Source organism: Rutilus rutilus (assembly GCF_951802725.1).
Source record: "Rutilus rutilus genome assembly, chromosome: 21".
NCBI classification, from domain to species: domain Eukaryota; kingdom Metazoa; phylum Chordata; class Actinopteri; order Cypriniformes; family Leuciscidae; genus Rutilus; species Rutilus rutilus.
In genome coordinates this window covers 18,644,014-18,663,142 of record NC_140226.1, presented here as the reverse complement: position 1 = coordinate 18,663,142, position 19,129 = coordinate 18,644,014, and the positions used below count along the sequence as shown (strand labels likewise).

Sequence of the window (19,129 nt, the reverse complement as noted above, 5' to 3'; positions counted from 1 at the left end):
ACGGATTAATTCCCTTAATTCTAACAGATATCACAGATTGCTCCAGACCGACCAAGCACGCACACGCACACGCACACACACGCACTGCTCAGCGAAGAAACTAGAACAAAACAAGCTCTATGCAACAATCAATCCAAAAGGCAATATTTGTCATTCTGAAGTTCTTAAGGTTCTCAAATAAATACGTTGTATTCTCTCTGTGATAATGGCAGAGTGGTGACTCTGCCTTCATTCTGCTGTACATTATATACATACACACCTTAACGCTTCAACGACAAAAAATTTCATACCGTTAAATAATACAACCACTGCAACAACCAAGCAGAGGGCCTTGACATATTGCTTCCTTTGTTTGTACATGTGCTCCTGTACCAAACGACAGATACTGCCTTTTTAATAAACATGAGCAAGTAAAAAAAGAAAAAAGAAAAAAAAAGAAACACATTCAAATGAAACTTACGGACAGGAAAACCAACCGAACAAGCGAACGAAACGAAAGTCTGAATATCTATACAGCTTTCAAACCTCTGGTCGACTACGTTAATGAAGGGGATTCTGCGTACTATATACAGACAGGTTAGCATCCATGCATTGTCAACACGAAGCACATTAACATTCCAAATATGGACATGGCAAACAAGGGGGCGGGGCACAGGGAGGGGCTAGGTTTCACAGGGGGCGGGTCCAATACAGCCACACCCTGATTTACAGGCCGCAGAGCACAGATGTACAATTGCTGACCTTTGCTCTGCCAAAGCAAATACATATACAGTATAAACCGGACAGACCAGGTACACTTTGAACGCCCCGTACGGAGAGACGCACCTGCGGTCGGTTGGTGTGACGGCCAGCGAGCAGCACGTACGGCGAGAGTCCATGAAAATCTTCACGGCAGAACTTGGTATGGCTGTAATTCACATGGTTTCACCAACTCCAACTTCATTTGTTTGTTTATTGGTTAAATAGATATTAGGCTTCAGGAAAAAGTCTTTTTTGATCAATGTTGTTTTTTTCCTTCATTGTTTGTAGTGTCTTTCTTGTGGATCATAGTATTAGCAAGCAACAGCGGACCATCTTCACCAGGGACTGAAGGTCATCATAGAAGGTTTCCTACAGAAATGCCCTGAAGCTGGTACAATATTGTTTCCTTTCATTAGAAATGTAAAACAAAATAAAACACAAGCAACAATTTTTTTTTGAATAAACAGCTATTCAAGCAATTTTTTTTCTTCTCTTTCAAAATCAAGCCACTGAAACTACAAACCCCCAACACAGAATCCCAGAATTCCGTTAAAAACACTCTTTCATCACAGGAAAAGGTGTTCAGATGCAGTAAAAGAGCTGTAGGCTGGATCCCTTCAGTACAAACACCTATAAGAAATGTCACCAAGGCCTCTTTATCCTTGCAAGGACATTTGTTTGGTGTGGGTAAAAAAAATGTACGATCGAAATACAAAACCCACTTCAGGGGCTGTGTGGCACACTGCAGTTCTCCATTAGAAAGATTTTCCCTTTGGCAAATTTGGCGCAAAATACACAATATCTACGTGTAAGTATAAGCGTGATTTTATTTTCACTTACCCACTAAGACTGGAAATCGAACTTTGGAAAGGACAGTGAAAAAATCCTGCAAACGCATTTTCAAAATTTAAAACGAGCTCCTTTTTTCAGTTCGTTTGTGTTAAACCATGCTATCCTAAATAAGTTTAAAGTCAAATTCAGATTAGTTCTACAATTTCTGCTTTTAAATCGACCTACGTCTAAAATCGTGACTACTCTACGAGATTTGCCTTACAGCTCCGTACGCAGCGAATCTACAAAGTACAAAGAAGTAATCTCAGCAGGGTTGGAGGGAAAGCGTGCCCTCGTAAACTCCACATAGATGAGTGACTGAGTGTATCTGTATGGGACATTGAGCAGGTTTACCAAGCAAAAGTCTACCAATTATACATGCTTGCATGTGTAAGACTGTAAATTGTGTCTGAGAACAAAATCTCCAAAAGTACGCCCACTGGTTTTGCGTGTGTGTCTATAAATGTATGCGTGTTAGTTTGGACGGAAAGTAACAGTCATAATTGTAAACTCTTAATGTGATGTTGGCAAAAGCATGTCACATGCTGGATTATCTCACTACACTGACCTCACATACTTTCCATCGATTGCATAAATTAATAATCTAATCTGTAACGAACCGCGCGGTATGTTCATATTAGAGAATTCAGGATGTTCCTTAACCCGAGCTCATTCAAATAGCACTTTACGGTCTTTGAGAACGTCAGATCAAGGCTCTTAAACCAAAGTCTTGCACTAGTGCACCTCTTGTTTCTGAAGCTTCAGCGCCAGGAGAAGAGATTGGAGATGGCATACTGCACTCTCTTTATTGTTATTCTCTTTCTGAACTGAAATGAACTGCACCAGTGCAAGAGATGGTCAAAAACTGGCCTTCACAACAATAAGTTACACAGAGCTGCTCTTGAACACGACAAAAGCCGTTTAGAAGGATGCCCAAGCCGTAAACGAACGGCAAAATTTGACCCCTTTCGGTTAGGACTGCTCAGATTACATAATCTGTAAACACATAAAGTGGCGTGTCTGAAAATTCACCCAAGCAAATTTACCGCTCGGTCCACATTAAGATAACAAACCTATAACACACAGCCACATTACCCAGAGTTCCATGGCACTATGAAGGGAGCTTACAGATTCCACGGTCCCACGTGGCTTTTATACTGGTTTAGGTTAAAAAAGCACAACTACAGTAGTTAAAGGTAGCAATAGTAGCTTTTCATAGTCTAGATTTAATGTTTGAACACTGTGGTCAAACCCCGTCCAATCAGATGCAGTCATTTAGCACACACAACAAACAAGGAAAGAAGAGGATGAAGGAGTGGCGTGTGGAGAGAACAGAACAACAGGCCGATGGTCTGCGGAAAACGATTATCCACATGAACCCGAAAGCGAGTCCACCGCTGTTGCCTTCTTTAGTCTTTTCCCTTTATTTGAACCTTTAGTCTTTGCGTATTTTCCACAGAATGCATGAACGTGTGGTGTCACTGTGTGAAGGTGTGTAGTTCTGAGAGTGTATGCATGTGTGAGCGCATGTACGTGTGTTTAGAAGCCCTTGATGTGGCAGTAAGCCTCCAGAGAGGAGAACAGGATGTAGAGGAGCCAGAGGCTGACGAAAAGCATGGTGGTCAGCACTTTAGCAGTCCGCGGACCCCCCAGCTCACCGCCGATGTCGGGCCGGCGGCGGTACATGAGCACCGCCACGCAGATGAAGGCGAAAATGGTGAAGAGGGTGACGGAGAAGGCCAGGCTACCCGGCTCCACCTTGAAATCGCGCCCCTTTGAGTTGTGGTAGATGGCGGCGATGGACCAGGCCACTCCGATGCCCAAGAAGACGTTCACAGCATTGCTGCCGGTCACGTTTCCGATGGACGCGTCGGCGTACTGATCCTGTGTCGCTGCTACTTTACTGGCAAAGGTGTCTGAGAGGAAGATGATGAGGAAGGCAGGACAGGAGAGATGGGAAAGAAAGATTTTAGTACAGTAAAATACTTTAGGATAGTGATCTTGATTCATAAACATTCTGAGGGATAAATAATAATAATAACTTAAATAAATAAACAATACCATTCAAAAGTTTTAGATCTGTGAAAGGAGTCTCTTCTGCTCACCAAGGCTGCATTTATTTGATCCAAAATACAGCAAAAACACTAATAGTGTGAAATAGTTTTACAATTTAAAAGAACTGTTTTCTATTCAAATATCTTTTCAAATGTAATTTATTCGGTAACACTTTAGAATACTGTATCTTACTTACTGCATAACTAATAAGGAATTATTGAGGAACTAATAGGTAATTCTTTATTAACACTTAAGTCACTACTGTTAACTACTATGGAAGCTGTGTTAACTAATTAGTATGTAATAGAATTGTATGATTGTGTTAAGTTTCAGTTAGTTAATCAATAACTAATGAATTATGTCATTACTCTTGAAGAACTATTGTTAATTATCTATTAATTAATGTGCAAGAAAAATAACTAAGAAGTGACTACTAATGAACAGTCATACACAGTGGTTACTACAATAAACCGTTTTATTTTAGCAGTGGAGTGGTGGATGAAGTACACAAATCAAGTACTTGAGTAAAAGTACAGATAACCCAATAAAATATTACTCCAGTAAAATGATAAACTATTGGCCTATTCATTTTCAAAATTGCCTTAGTAAAAGTACAAAGGTAATTACTTGAAAAAGTAAAAAGCACTGATCAATGTTTTTTATTTTATTTTCTAGCCAGTTTTAGTCATTCTTCAGCACTAATAAGAAAGATAAGTGCAGACATTTACTAGGCTATATATTGATCTGCAAATAAGCAAACTTTTTATTTAATTAGCAAAATGTATCATAATGTATGATAACTTATCTATTTTACAAAGGTTTAGATAATACCGTTAATAATGTGTTTTTTACAGTAAGTTTGATTTGAGTCAGAAGTATGTGGTAATTCTGTATTAATTACTAATGAGTTCCCTATATTCTCACTTTAGAATACTGTTCCAGGTTCCAAGTAATTCCTGAATAATTATCTAATAATTATTTGTTAATTACCAATTAATTTCCTTATATGTTCACTTTAGAATACTGTTTCAGGTTATAAGTAGCCTAATTCCTGGATAATTATTTGATAATTATTTATTAATTACTAATGAGTTCCCTATATTCTCACTTTAGAATACTGTTCCAGGTTCTAAGTAATTGCTGCAGAATTATTTGATAATTATTTATGAATTACTAATAAGTTCCCTATATTTTCAGTTTCCCTCAGTCATTGCCTCAAACATGAATTTACTCAATGGCATTCTATGCTGAGGAAAACAGACACACACAGTACTGTATATAAAATATAAAAACTAATCTGAGGTTAGTTTTTGTATGATTGTTCATTAGTAGTTACTTCTTAGTTATTTTTCTTGAACCTTAATTAGTAGATAATTAGTAGTAGTTCTTCAAGAGTTATGACAGAATTAATTATTTATTGATTAACTAACTGTTACTTAACACAATCATAAAAATATATTACATACTGATTAGTTAACACATCTTCCTTAGTAGTTAACAGTAGTGAAGAAGTAGTTAATGAATAATTACCTATTAGTTCTTCAATAATTATTTATTAGTTATGCAGTAAGTAAGATACAGTATTTTAAAGTGTTACCATTTATTCCTGTGATGGCAAAAGCTGAAATTTCAGCATCATTACTCCAGTCTTCAGTGTCACATGATCCTTCAGAAATCATTCTAATATGCTGTTTTGCTGCTCAAGAAACATTTATTATTGTTATCAATGTTGAAAACAGTTGTTCATTTTTTTCCCTTGATTCTTTGATGAATAAAAAGTTCAAATGAACAACATTTATCTGAAATAGAAAGCTTTAATAATCTAATAATTGTCTAATAATAAATAAAAAAAACACAGGTTTCGAAACATTTAGTTATTTTATTTTGAACCAAATGTACAGCTAAATAAAACTTAAATCATAAATCTAATGTGAATTCTAAAATTGAGTGAGGTTTATGCTTAAAACAAGAACACAAAACAAAAAAAAATCAAGACAAGAAGTAATCTTTATATGAGTAATTAAAATAATTCTACTTCAAGTACTGTACATCTTGTTCGTCTAAATATTATTACTATTTTGCAGAGCACAAACAAGCATACGCACATAGTACCCATCTCCTCTCTCACTCATCTCTCCTTTTTTGGTGAGGATGCAATTTTGTAATAACAGCATGGTTAACCTCTGATTTGAGTTGAAATCAGTGGGCATTTAAACTGTGTTTTTTCTCTGTCGCTCAGAGACAGCTGCATGCTAACAGGGTGATCTATTGCAGACAGCTGAGAAACGGTGAGGTGCTGATTGTGCTTTCTGTCAGGGAAGGCCTCTAAATAACCCTAGATGCACATACACTCCCTTTCAAACTCTTTCTTCCTCTTTGTCTCCTTTAATTTTCCTCTCTCTCTTTCGTTATGCTAATGTAGTTCATAACGCATAACACCCTGCTGAACTGCTCTGGACATGTTGATATTACTCTTTTCTGCCTGTGGGCGCAAAGAGCCATTTTCCTCATTTAAAGGTCTCGCTATCCTGCGGATACACACTCTGATATTCACACATTGTAATATTATATTCACACACACATAATAGGATCAAGTAAAGACATTTATAATGTTACAAAAGATTTTGATTTCAAATAAACCTTGTTGTTTTGAACTTTCTATTCGCCTACGAATTGTCGTGTTGAAGCTTTTCGAACAGCTCAAAGTTGTCATCTGGTAATTGCGGTAATTCCAGCGCGACATGACTGCAGCACTCAGCGTCTGTCTAAAAGTGAAGGTTAGAAACTCTAGGTGGAAATCTGACAAAGTATCTGAGAACAACGGATGCATTTAAGGGCTTAAAAGACCAAAATTTACGCTGCAGCATCTCAAGACACAGCATTATAAAGTCAAAGCTGGGTTTTACCGTAAAGTAGCCTACTTAACTCTGAAATAACATTTTCCTTCTCGTTATTCATCGCTCTCCTGTTATGTTGTTGTAAACAACAGCATGGACGGAGCCGTTTCCATGGCATCACCAAGGAAATTCTCAGTTAAGGCTCAGCTAACACCCAGTCTGGTGTAAAGTCCTGCCAACGAGCCTGGCAGCGTGCGGACGACAACTGCCGCTAATGTGGGTGTCAAGGCAATGCATAGCTTCATCCCAGAAAGACTCTTGGGAGCAGTTAATCATTACAGAGTTAAATGGATCAGCGTTTCCAGACTGTAACAGACTTTCAAACTGTTATAAACCTCATATGCTTACGTTCGCATATGGACACAAACTTGACAGAACGACCACACATATCAAACGAGTACTTTATCGACTATAAATGTCCCTGTTGCTCAAGTATGTGCTGGGAAATACAAAGTGGACTAAATAATATTTAATCAAAAGAGAGAAATCACTTTAATTAACCTATATCGCCACACATTAGCGAGACTGCATTCAGAGGAAGCAGTCACTCATTTTAAATTCATCGAGCAAGTTAATTAAAGATACTCGAACTATATGCTGAATCTAAAGGCTTTGTTTTTTGCCTTATCAGTCAGCGTACATGTCCCTCGCCTGGTTTCTGGTCGCGCGCTTGGTTAATTGGAAGTTCAGTTGTTTTCTCAGTATTGACACATTTGTCATTTTGTCAAACTGTGCAGAAACAGCAGAAAACAATCAATGGATATGGTTGTAACCTCTTCAGCCTCATTTACCTTACTATTGACTTGATTTTTGACCTGTTACTAGTAAAGAGTGCAAGCACCATAGTTTTTGGTGTCTGAACCAGACTTTGTGATTTCATTGATCAAACTTCACCAAAAAAAATATATAATAGCATTTTCTAAGCTTTAGCTCCTCAAACTAATTTTTTGTCTCACCCTAAGGGATTTTAGCTGATAGGGTACAACGTAAATGATTTTAGCTGATAGGGTAAAATGTGTCTAAAATGAGGCCACCTGGGACTGCTTGAATTAAATTTTATCCTAAAACAAAAAGCACTACAGTCCTTTTCTCTTAACATCTGCAATACTTCCACTAGTGCTGCCACTATATGTGATTATCCTGGCCAAGAAAATGATCACTATATCTATAGAATTTTAACTAATAATTGTATTTTGTGCTTTATCTTTTTTGATATATATCAACAAAAGGAGAAGAAAAAATGGACTTGTTTTTCAATTTTTCTGTCCCCAAATAGCCCTGCAATTGAAAAAGAAACATTACTATTGATTGAGTAGCACAGTTCGTGTAAAAAGGAATACTGAAGAACTTCAGCAAACAGTGTCCCATTTTTCATTTGTATTTCTATCACTTTTAGCGTTTCATCAATCTGTTTTCTAATAAATATTATTCTGGAAATAAATCCATTCATCTGCACTTACGCAAAACAATTTGTGGAAGTTACAGGTGTATTGACGATAACCATGATATTTAGAAAATGAAAAAGGCCAATCGATATCATGTTAATACAACACTGCTAGATTATTAATAATGCATAATTTATTTTGAAAAAGAGAACATTTTAAAGGAATATGTTTGTTTTAAATCCAATCATAGTCAATTATATCGGGCATTTTGAGCTGAAGCTGCAGAGTGAATCAACAACACTGAACAGTAACTGAAGCGCTTTGCCATATATGTGGATAATAAACTCACCAAACGCATCCTATTAGAAATGCAAATGCACAACTGACCTTGATACATGTACCCAAAAATTTTAATTCTGCCATCATTTACTCAACCTCATGTCGTTCCAAACCTTTATGACTTACTTTCTTCTGTGAAACAGAAACAAAGATATTCTGAAAATGTCTGTGGGGTTTTTCTTTTTTTTTTTTCTCTCCATACAATGAAAGTCCAGTGTTGTTTTGGACCCCATTGACTTACATTGTATGGACAAAAACATTCTTCAAAGTATCCTCTTTAATGTTCCACACAAGAAAGAAATTCATGCAAGTTTGGAACAACATGATAGTGAATAAATAATGACAAAACTGTCATTTTTGGGTGAATTATCCCTTTAAGGATGCCTCTAAAAAATACTGATTAAGAAAATGTTGTCCTTTTGTGTGTACGACATTGTCAATGTATGTTGACTTTTACTGGAAAGCAAGATGCAAATGTAAGAAAATGATTTTCTGCAGCGAGATGAGAAGAGCAAAAGGGCGAGAAAAGGAGGATGAAAAGAAAAAAAAATGGAGTGAGTGAGGTAAAGAGGGAGAAGAACAGCATTAGAGAGAGAGAGAGAGAGATGGGAATGCTTTTGCTTTCTGCTCTCTCAGCATTTTCTCTATGAGTAGCCCAGTGTGTCTGGAATACTAAACATGGTGAACATGCCCTGCACTTCCAGCAGACACAATCTACGTCTGTGTGTGTGTGTGTGTGTGTTTCCTCTGTACATGAATATTGTGCTGTTTGTGTCTCTCCTCTGTTCATGAACATTGTGGTGTGTGTGTCCTGTTTTAAATAATAGTTATCATGACTGATGAAGGTAATATACTGTATGGGGGTGCAATGTAGCACTGAGCTCTATTCTGCATAATTATATGATATATCATAATCATAGCCCTGTGCGCACACGGATGCACAGGACATCCTCATTCTGTAATAAGTGTCTGTATGTAAATAAATACATGGGTGGCTGAAACAAAAATCATAGGTATGTTTTTTTTTTTTTCCTGTCTCCCACTTCCCTCTTTCTCTCACCTGGCACTGAAGTGCCCAGCGCCACAAACACCACGGCTGTGACGGAGTCTTTGAGTCCGACGGTGCAGCCGAAGTGGGATGCTAGGTCTCCGATGAAAGCCGTCAGGAGGCCGATCATGAGGATTGACACCACGAAACATGCCCACCCGTTCCAGTAGTCGGTGGGCGGGACGAAGGCGAAGAGAACTTTCCAGAAGACGGTGAGGAAATGCATGACGTAATCGAAGCAGGAGGGGAGCTTCTCCTCTCCACATTCTTCATCATCATCATCCTCACCTGCAGGAAGATAAGATAATGACCTTATACAAGGTGAATAAACCCCTAAGTATTAAAGTTTGCCACATGACTCATCCTGTACCATTTGTGCTAAAACAAGCAAGAAATATCATAGATTTACATTGAAGGAGGAATCGGGGGAAAAAATATTTAGGTTTTGACTTGGGCTAATAAGAGTGGGGTTTGGGATTCCCCCTCGGTTGAAATCGATAGATAAAGCCTCCACACACACACACACACACACACACAGCCTTTTATCCATAGAGCACACAGCATGTGTGTGTGTGTGTTCAGTGAGGTTCTAATCTGTTTGATATTCTGTTGGTGCTGCGTTTCCTTGAGAGCGTAAAGAGAGCAGCTTACACACACCCACACACTGCTCTCTGACAGGTGAGGCTGTTCCTTTAAAGTGTGATTAGATGCTACAGGATGTTCAGAAATCTCGTCTATTCACAGCAGCAGCTGAGAGCAAACGGATTCAAGCCTTTGGCAGTGGATTTCATCATTGTTTCGCTAAGACTTTCTATTCACAGGCAAAAACCTGATTACACACTGTGATTAAAAGGATTATTGATCAAGTAGATAGTTAGATTGGGACCCATGTGTTGAGACAGAACATTCATAATGATCATTAAAAATATGCAAAAATGTTGGACTGCTTTCATTACAGCCCGAGAGTATTTGAAGGTCACGATGATGTTTGCTGTCACTGCAGTACATGTGTGTAAATATGGATACATCTGTGGTAAAAAGACAGAGAAGGTCAACATGATGCTTTATGTGCTGTCCACGAGTGTGTCTGAAGGGTGTAAATGCCTCATAAAAGAGCATCAGATTGCTTTCAGACAAGAGTAATACATGCATACATGCACTATGCCACTGACTAATGGCATAAAAAAACAAAAAAACATGATTAATGTCCTAAATGAGGACATATTGTATACTTATGGTCTATTATTGTAGCTTTTAATTATATATTTTCAGTTTTCATAGTAATTTTAGTTTAAGATGTAGTAATTTATTTAATGCGCTTTTATAATTTTGTTTAGGTTTAAAAAATATATTTTCGTATATATCTTTAATTTTAGTTTTAGTAATTTTAATAAGTATTTAATATTTTATTTCTAATATTTATACATGTGATCTAAACTGATCATAAATATATATATGGCATTTTTACAGTTAACTCCCCTTCACCCATAATGGTTTTGTTAATCATAATTTATTTATGAAAAATTCTTCATGAATAACTTTCCCAATTAACGACATCCCCAGTTGCGTCGCATGTAGCTCAATTCTTGTGCCCAATCTATAGATAAGTAAACCCCTACACCCTCAGTGCTGATGTTGTGTTGACTCTTTTTATCTTTCGATATAAATTATCTCGCTGTGCTGCAGAGTCTGACATTTAGCAAAGCTTTTAAACTTTAAACTCTTCAATTTACTGCCATTAACTGCAGACCTTTACCGCTTCTTTGTATCTATCTGTGTGCATTTGTGCAAATGTACGTGGGTACATCTGTGTGTCCTGATAAAAAGTCGTGGAAAAATCTCTGTTCCTTCCTCAGTGGCATTAGATAAAAAATAATCAGGTGTTCCATTTGTCATCAATGACATCTGTTAGGAATCGATAGTTTGATGTTAGATAGGATGTTTGGTTTGCTTTTTTCCCAGTATGAAAGTAAATGGTGCTGCCAAGATCCAAAAATGATAAAAACCATTAAATTATTGTATAAATAGTCTACAGGGTGGGCCATTTATATGGATACACCGTAATAACATGGGAATGGTTGGTGATATTAAAGTCCTGTTTGTGGCACATTAGTATATGTGATGGTCACCACCCATCTTGAGGAGTTTGCCCCCTCACATATACTAATGTGCCACAAACAGGACTTTAATAATCACCAACCATTCCCATGTTATTACGGTGTATCCATATAAATGGCCCACCCTGTATATATGACTTGTGCATTTGAAAACGCACATATTTAAATTTGCTGCACTGTGATTCATTAAAGACACACAAGAACTATGAACATGTACAGTAGCATTATTGATTGACAACCTGGCCTGAAACATCTGTGTGAATTTGAATGAGATTTGAGAGGTGTAGTGGAGGAAAAAACTAAATCTTAAATCGATTCATTGCAAGACCAAATCATACTTGAATCGGATATTGCTACTCAAAATTAAGTGATACAGGTTTGGAACGACACAAGAGTGACAGAATTCATTTTCATCTTTAAACTCATCTGCGCATATATATATAAAATTGCAAACAAAAAAGCTGTTTTAGAAACAACCAAATGCTGTATGAAAACACTCGGTGTGACAGCAGTTGTGTACTGGTAATTACAGGTCAGCTCTGAGAGCAGAACACACACATACACACACAGGCTTTTAACCTTGCTTTGCCCCAGAGCACAAATTGGCACACTGAGAGGTGTTCAAGTGTGAATCACTAAGTCACCAACACCTGATCCACACAAACAAACACACACACACACACACACACAAACACATGGCTAGAGCAGCAGCAGCCTCTATGATCATCAGTCTCTCTTAGGCCGTGCTGCGAGTGCTAATTACTTCAGAGAAAACAAACCAAAAAATAAATAAATCCCTCTCTTGTTTTTCCTCTTTCTCCGCCTTCATCTGCTGTCTTTCTGTCCTTTGCACAAAGAATAGAGACTCCTTCGCATGGCTGTGAGTGTCTGAGTGTGAGGTGAGGATGTAAAACTGAATTTCCCGAGTAGCACAGTTGCCACCAGGGGGCGCTTTACAGCAGAGATACATTTCACAGATACGGTATCCTCTTAAAAATAGGTTCTTTATTGGCACTGATGGTTCCATGAAGAACCTTTAACATCCATTGAACAAAAGTTTCTTTATAGTGGAAAAGGTCTTTGGATGATAAAATATGCTATTTTTGAGGTTCCTAATTTTGTTTTGGAGGTCTCCTACAATAGGTTAACATGCATCCAAGGGCAAAAAACACTTTAATTTTCTCACAATATACATTGCAGCATCACCTCTTTTCTTACAGCGTCTCAAATGGATAAATAAAGGATTCAGTCTCTCTAAATCCCGCCTTTCCGCAAGCCTACTCTGCTCTGATTGGTCAGACGGCCCAGTCTGGTGTGATTGGTCTACCGCTTCGGAAACAAAATGCATATTACTATATCTGAATTTTAGATTCCTCAGCACTTGTACACACAGTGATACGAACAGTAACAATGGTGTCGGTTTTTCCGTATCAGTTCGAGCCAGAGTCTCAGTCCTCACTGGATTCGCAATGCTGAAAACAGCGTCTTCTTGACATGTTGACAACACCCATTCTTCTTTGCAAAACCTCTTAAGCTCCATCAGGTTGGATGGGGAGTGTTGGTGCACAGCCATTTTCAGTTCTCCTCTCTCCATAGAAAAACGCTGGAGCTCTGTCAGAGTGACCATTGTTGTTCTTGCTCACCTCCCTGACTAAGGCCCTTCTCTCCCGATTGCTCAGTTTGGCCGGGTGGCCAGCTCTAGGAAGAGTCCTGGTGGTTCCAAACTTCTTCCATTTACTGATGATGGAGGCCACTGTGCTCATTGGGATCTTCAATGCAGCAGAATTTTTTTTCTGTGGCTCGATACAATCCTGTCTCGGCGGTCTACAGACAATTCCTTGGACTTCATGGCTTGGTTTGTGCTCTGACATGCACTGTTGACTGTGTGCCTTTCCAAATCATGTCCAGTCAACTGAATTTACCACAGGTGGACTCCAATCAAGTTGTAGAAACATCTCAAGGATGATCAGTGGAAACAGGATGCACCTGAACTCAATTTTGAGTGTCATGGCAAAGGCTGTAAACACTTATGTACAAGTGATTTTCGTTTTTTATTTTTAATAAATTTGCAAAGATTTCAAACAAACTTCTTTCACGTTGTCATTATATGGTATTGTTTGTAGAATTTTGAGGAAAATAATGAATTTAAACCATTTTGGAATAAGGCTGTAACATAACAAATTGTGGAAAAAGTGAAGCGCAGTGAATACTTTCTGGATGCACTGTAAATGTTTACTGAAGGGTTCTTTAGGAAATCCCAAATGGTTTTTCTATGGCATTGCTACAAAACCCTCTTTTGGAACCTACATGTACCGTACATGGCCTTTGTACATGGCGATTGGACACCCTTGATATAACCCAATTGAAAACAAAGTGCTAAACAGTGGCATTTACTACTGCAGGCACTTCTGGCAACACTTATGAAAGATTAACATTTCGAACGAACTGTTATTTTTTAATGAATCGGTAAATCAGGCCTGCCGATGCTCCTCACAAACCCAAATACTCACCAGCGCTGACTGTGATGGCCTCAATAAACTGGTCCCTCCAGCTGTTGGTGCCAACCAGAAGAGCCAAGTTTGTCTTTTTAATCAGCTTATCAACAGTGTTCTATAGAGAAGAGAGACACAGCGAACAAAGACAATTTATGGCTTCATTACTATCCAGTGCAACTGAGAACAAGAATAAACAAACATACACACACTTCAGACGAGGCGGACAACAGTCCATCGAGTGTTTCTGACTGCTCTCTGGTCTGCCCCGCTGTGAAGTGTGTGTGGGATCGGAGTGTGTGTACGTCTCAGCATGGCTAGTGCGTGTGGGTTGAAGTGCAGGCGTGTGCATGTGTATCGTTCTGAAGTGTGTGGAGGCGACCGATGAGATGTCAATGTTTAAGATCCTTGAACTTCCCTGACAGAATGAGAGTGTTTCTATAAGGAACTAGAAGGAAACTTGTTTCCACAGAAAAGCAGGCATCTGCACACTTGCAGTCTGATGTATTTCTAATTCATACTGTGTGTAACCTATAAAGTAAATGATAAATGTAGTAACCCAGTGTCAGGTTTGTGTAAATACTAGCAACTATTGTCAATGAAAATCATCCACAAATCATAAAAAAAGCCTTCCGTGTACCAAGTATACTGCAGTAGAGATCTTAACGGGCGATCTGTTTTGTATGTTTCATATGATAATTGGCTATTGGTATATCTATGGCAATGTAAAAATTTACATTTTGTTTTCATTTACTCAACCTCAAGTTTTGTGTTTCACAAAAGAAAAAAAAGTCATACAAGTTTAGAACGACATGAGGTTAAGTAAATGATGACAGAATTGTCACTGTTGGTTGAAGTATCCCTTGGTTGCTTTAATGTGATTCTGAATAAATAAAAAAGTGGGAACTGTGTAGCAAAATAACACACCTTAAATTCATAAGATTCCTCGATGATAACCTCCAGTTTGGGGTGATCTCCGAGCATTGGCTTCCCCATTTCAGCGATGCGTCGTTCCTCATCATCTTCGCCCGTCAGAGGCTCCTCCTCTTCCTTCCCCGCCTCTTTCTCCTCCGCTGAAAACAAAAGCACCAGTCAGAGAGTAGAAACCAAACCCACCAAACCAGCCACCTTATAATTCAAATAATCATCCAAAACATGTTTGTGGACCAACAGGTTTCTGTGGATAAACTGGATTGTGTAAATAAAATGCTACAGTGAACAAGAATTTGGCTCAGCTGGGGAAAATCCTTTAAAAGGTCAAAATCTCAGATCTTGGTTGGTAAATTTAGCAAACAGGGTCCATTTCATAAATCATACTTTTATAACAGAACACATACAGACCACTGTGACTCTGTATAAATGAGAGCTGTGTCAGGGGCTGTGTTCATTCGTTTCAGCGATGAAGCTTCTATTGGCCCAATGGAATTCTGGGTAAGTAAGTGTGTGACATACACAACCCCTGATCATGTGACTGGGTTTAGCCCAATCAATCACCCACATTCACACACACAATGAAATGAGAGGGTCAAAGGAAAAGAAGCAGATGCAGATCGACATGGAAGATTTGGAAATGAAACCACTTGACATTAGAGACATGCACACACTGATGTGGACAGAAAAGGAAAGGGCTGGGAAAGGAGAAAATGGCAATCCTTTAGGCAGCAACATGGTGATTTAGTCCTATCACATGTATTCTCTCTTTCAATTTCTCTTTCTGTCTCATTTATTTCATATTTCTTTTCAGTTCACAAGCTCAGCTGGCATTACCGCAACACCAACAACAGCAACAGTCATAAAACAATGTTATGATGATTACATTCCCAAGCTCAAAACAAACATGAGCCTCATAGGCAGAAATGGCAGCATAAACGAATGAAATATCTAATGGAACGAATAAATCTCAAGCCACAAATGAACCCAGAGGCATTAGTGGAGGATTCCAGCATAAGATTCACTGTCAGATTAATGGCAGAGCAACTCGCTCCTGTAGCCTAAACAGCCTCTCCCCTCTCTGTCTTGATATTTTATGTTTATCTCTTCCTGTGTAATCCGTTCATCTTTATTCTCAGACGGCAAGTTCTCCTTTTTTTGTGAATGACTTGGTTTTCCACACTTTTCTGCCTGTTGATTTGTGAGATAACAAAATACACACATCACCATCTCTTTCTGTTTCTGTCCCTCTGAATGCAGATAATTTTTTCCACTTTGTGTTTAGTCTTATATGTTCTTTCACCATCTCCTCGGTATTGTTCATGGTTTTAGCATGTAACAGCCTCTCAATCATTTCTCTCGCAAGCGGTAGATCTATCTTGTTTGGGGTATCGACGCATTGTAAAGACGACGCATTAAATTGAAAACAAGAACTGATTGGTCAAATTTTAGTGGACCTGTTTGAAGAAGAAAGTCAATACGAAATGTATAGCGGATAATGGAGTGACCAATAACTAGTTGAGGAAAAACTGAAGAGGAACAGGCTGAACAATAATTGGGTATCACAAATATCAATAATTGGGTCAGAGAGGTTTGATTGATGTCATGCTTAAATTCTGCGGTCATTCACATATATAGGAAACAAATATAAGAATCAGCTCTTTTCTGATTATTTATTTTATTTTATTATCTTTATCCAGCTGGTAATCAAAGTAATACATTTCAGGCATACTGTAGATCTGTGTCCACCACTGAGATGTGTAGCGTGACACAGCCACAGAAAAAAGCTAAAAGATGGATGGGAAGTACATTAAAAGAGCAACAGAAAATGTGGCACATCTCAGAAGTAATAAAGTAAAGACAAATTAAAAATGAATTGGTAACATTGAGATTTTGTGATTAGCTTTTGTAATTGAATGAGATGCTGCATATTTTTTCTATTCTGTCTATAGATGTGACACAACATTAAGATGGAGTCAGGTTCATGTAATTTGATATTGATTTAATTGGCTGATGCTCTCTCTCTCTTGTTTTGTCCTTGAAACCAGAGCTATAATTTTCAGTCTACAGCTTGTACACACACACAAACACGCACACGCACACGCACACACACACACGTTCCTTTCATTTTCATCCAGCCATCTCTTTTGCAGTCCTTTATTTTTCTAGTGTCTCTTCTTTTCTTATTTCTCTCATAATAAGCAATCTCTTTTCTCTTGTCTATGATGGTTTTGAATTATCCAGGGTACTCTCAAATCCCTTACAAACTAAGCTAATCAAAAGCAAATGGACTCGATTATTAATTATTTTGAAAACGTTTCACCAGTCATCTGAGTGCCTTAATCAAATTTTTTTTGGTTAATCACTGATGAAGTCATATGGCTGTGTAGCAAAACATCATCAAAAATGCATAACCAAATCCAGCTGCACTTCATTGAATTCTACCTGATGTTCCTCTCTCGAATTAGTTCCCATTTACCATGTTTTGACCTTTGGATCATCTTATATCAGTTATGCTAAAATACAACATTAACCAAATCCAAATGAATATCAAAAAGTAAATCTAAATACGATAAAAACATTTGATACAAATTAAAACACTGTAGTGCTGGGAAACTGAACCGCTCTGCTTCCTGGAAAAGAAATGTTTATCTAAATGTGAGATGAAACACACTCAAACAACCTTGGCTTTGAAGACAGCTCACAATCTTGAGCTCGGAGTCTTTTCGAGCTCCCCTAATCTCTCCTCGTGATTTACAGACCAGTATCTGAACTCATTTGCTGGTGTGTTTTGACATTTCCTTTGTGTCTAGTTATGAGATTATTGCAAGGAAACGAAATAAAACAATTGGCTTTGAAGCTTTCTTTCTTTCTGAAGTATCCTGAACTTGGTAAACTACACAAAGATTGTGCAAGAGATGATGATCACTATAAATAAAGGGTCATATCATTAAAATGTAACTGCCCTTTTTAGATAAATGTTTTGTGTATTATATGAACATACTGCAAATTGTAACATTTCACAATATTACTGATTTACTGTGTTTTAGATACATTTTTTTTTAGCTTTGGTGACTTTTCAAAAACAAAGAAATCTTACTGATACCAAATTTTAAATAGTGGTGTATATTGAAATAAACTAGATACTTGTTCTGAAATCCAAATTTTAAAAACATTTTATGTTACTCTTGCTCCTAAACACCTTAAGATATGATAACTTAACTGGCATATTACTAAAGACAAGAGTAAAATATGGAGAAAATATAGCAAAATGTTGTTCTGATCCTGGCAAGGTCATTGCTAAAATAAAAAATGTTCTAAAAAAAAGTATGTGTAATGTATGCGTGTTATTATGCGAGTAATTGTGTAATCATCGAAAGCAAAGACAAGTCATTCGATTAGTAAAACAGCACACAGACACCAGGAGAGAGAGACAGAGAGGGTGAGACTCTGCCCAGAGGGAGAGAAGAGTAAAAAGCGAAGGAGACACTGTGAGAGGGAAAGAAACCTCTGTATACTGTCCATCCTCTCCTTCTCCAAAGTGGCGTCTGTAGCTCTACGCAAAAGCTGCATTGCTTATCGTATTCCTCTCGATTGAGAACCCTGACTGTTATCGTCTTCCTGCAGAAACAAGACAACAGGAGGGGGTTGGAATAATGCATGCATGATACACACACACACACGCACACACACACACACACACAAGCACACACGGGGACTGGGCTGCAGGGCTGTCGATGGTGTGGTTTGGCCTGTAGTTGATCCCGATGATGATCCAGAGGACTGGTGTTCAGTGTGTGTGTGTGTGTGCTGTATGTGTGGTTTCCTCGGCAGACTCAGGCCACGCCCCCCACCTTCCTTCTCATTGGTCTCTACGAGCTGAGGGTCTCCGATCTCCAGGAAGAAGCTCTTGTTCTTCTCGTATTCTTCGTCATCAATTATCCTGACTTTTATTGTTTTGCTGGAGAGAGGGGGAGAGAAAGAAAAAGAAGGAGAGGAAGAAAAGAGTGAGGAAAAGACAGGCCAAGAGAAAAAGAAGAAAGATAGATAAACGGCATGCAGTCATGCACAGGCAGACAGTCAGAATAAGAGGATGATGCACGAGAGACAGATAGAGAGAGAGAGAGAGCAGCCTCATCAATTCTGACTGTGTCTAAATACACTCACAAACACAGATACAATCAATATTCCCTCTTATTTCTCATTATTCAATGAAATGATAGCTGTTTCTCAATTCCAAGAACACAATGCGTTCTCGTGGAGACCGGTCTTGCCAGGCTACCTAGAAAGAACG

General features: G+C 38.2%; 1 protein-coding gene across 3 annotated transcripts in view; it reads right to left on the bottom strand.

The window, feature by feature from the left end:
* Positions 1–1,025: 1,025 nt before the first annotated feature.
* slc8a1b (solute carrier family 8 member 1b) overlaps positions 1,026–19,129 on the bottom strand; it is an 83,756-nt gene continuing 65,652 nt past the window's right edge. For 2 of the 3 annotated variants that reach the window (XM_084392778.1, XM_084392777.1), the window contains exons 3-7: positions 18,344–18,456; positions 14,833–14,978; positions 13,924–14,023; positions 9,309–9,584; positions 1,026–3,488 (exon numbers count right to left, since the gene is read on the bottom strand). In XM_084392778.1, the coding sequence (XP_084248904.1) occupies positions 3,112–3,488; positions 9,309–9,584; positions 13,924–14,023; positions 14,833–14,978; positions 18,344–18,456 (1,012 nt within the window). In that variant the 3' untranslated portion in view covers positions 1,026–3,111. Of the gene's footprint in view, positions 3,489–9,308; positions 9,585–13,923; positions 14,024–14,832; positions 14,979–18,343; positions 18,457–18,689; positions 18,797–19,129 lie in introns of all 3 variants that reach the window. The other variant, XM_084392779.1, reaches the window with a different exon arrangement.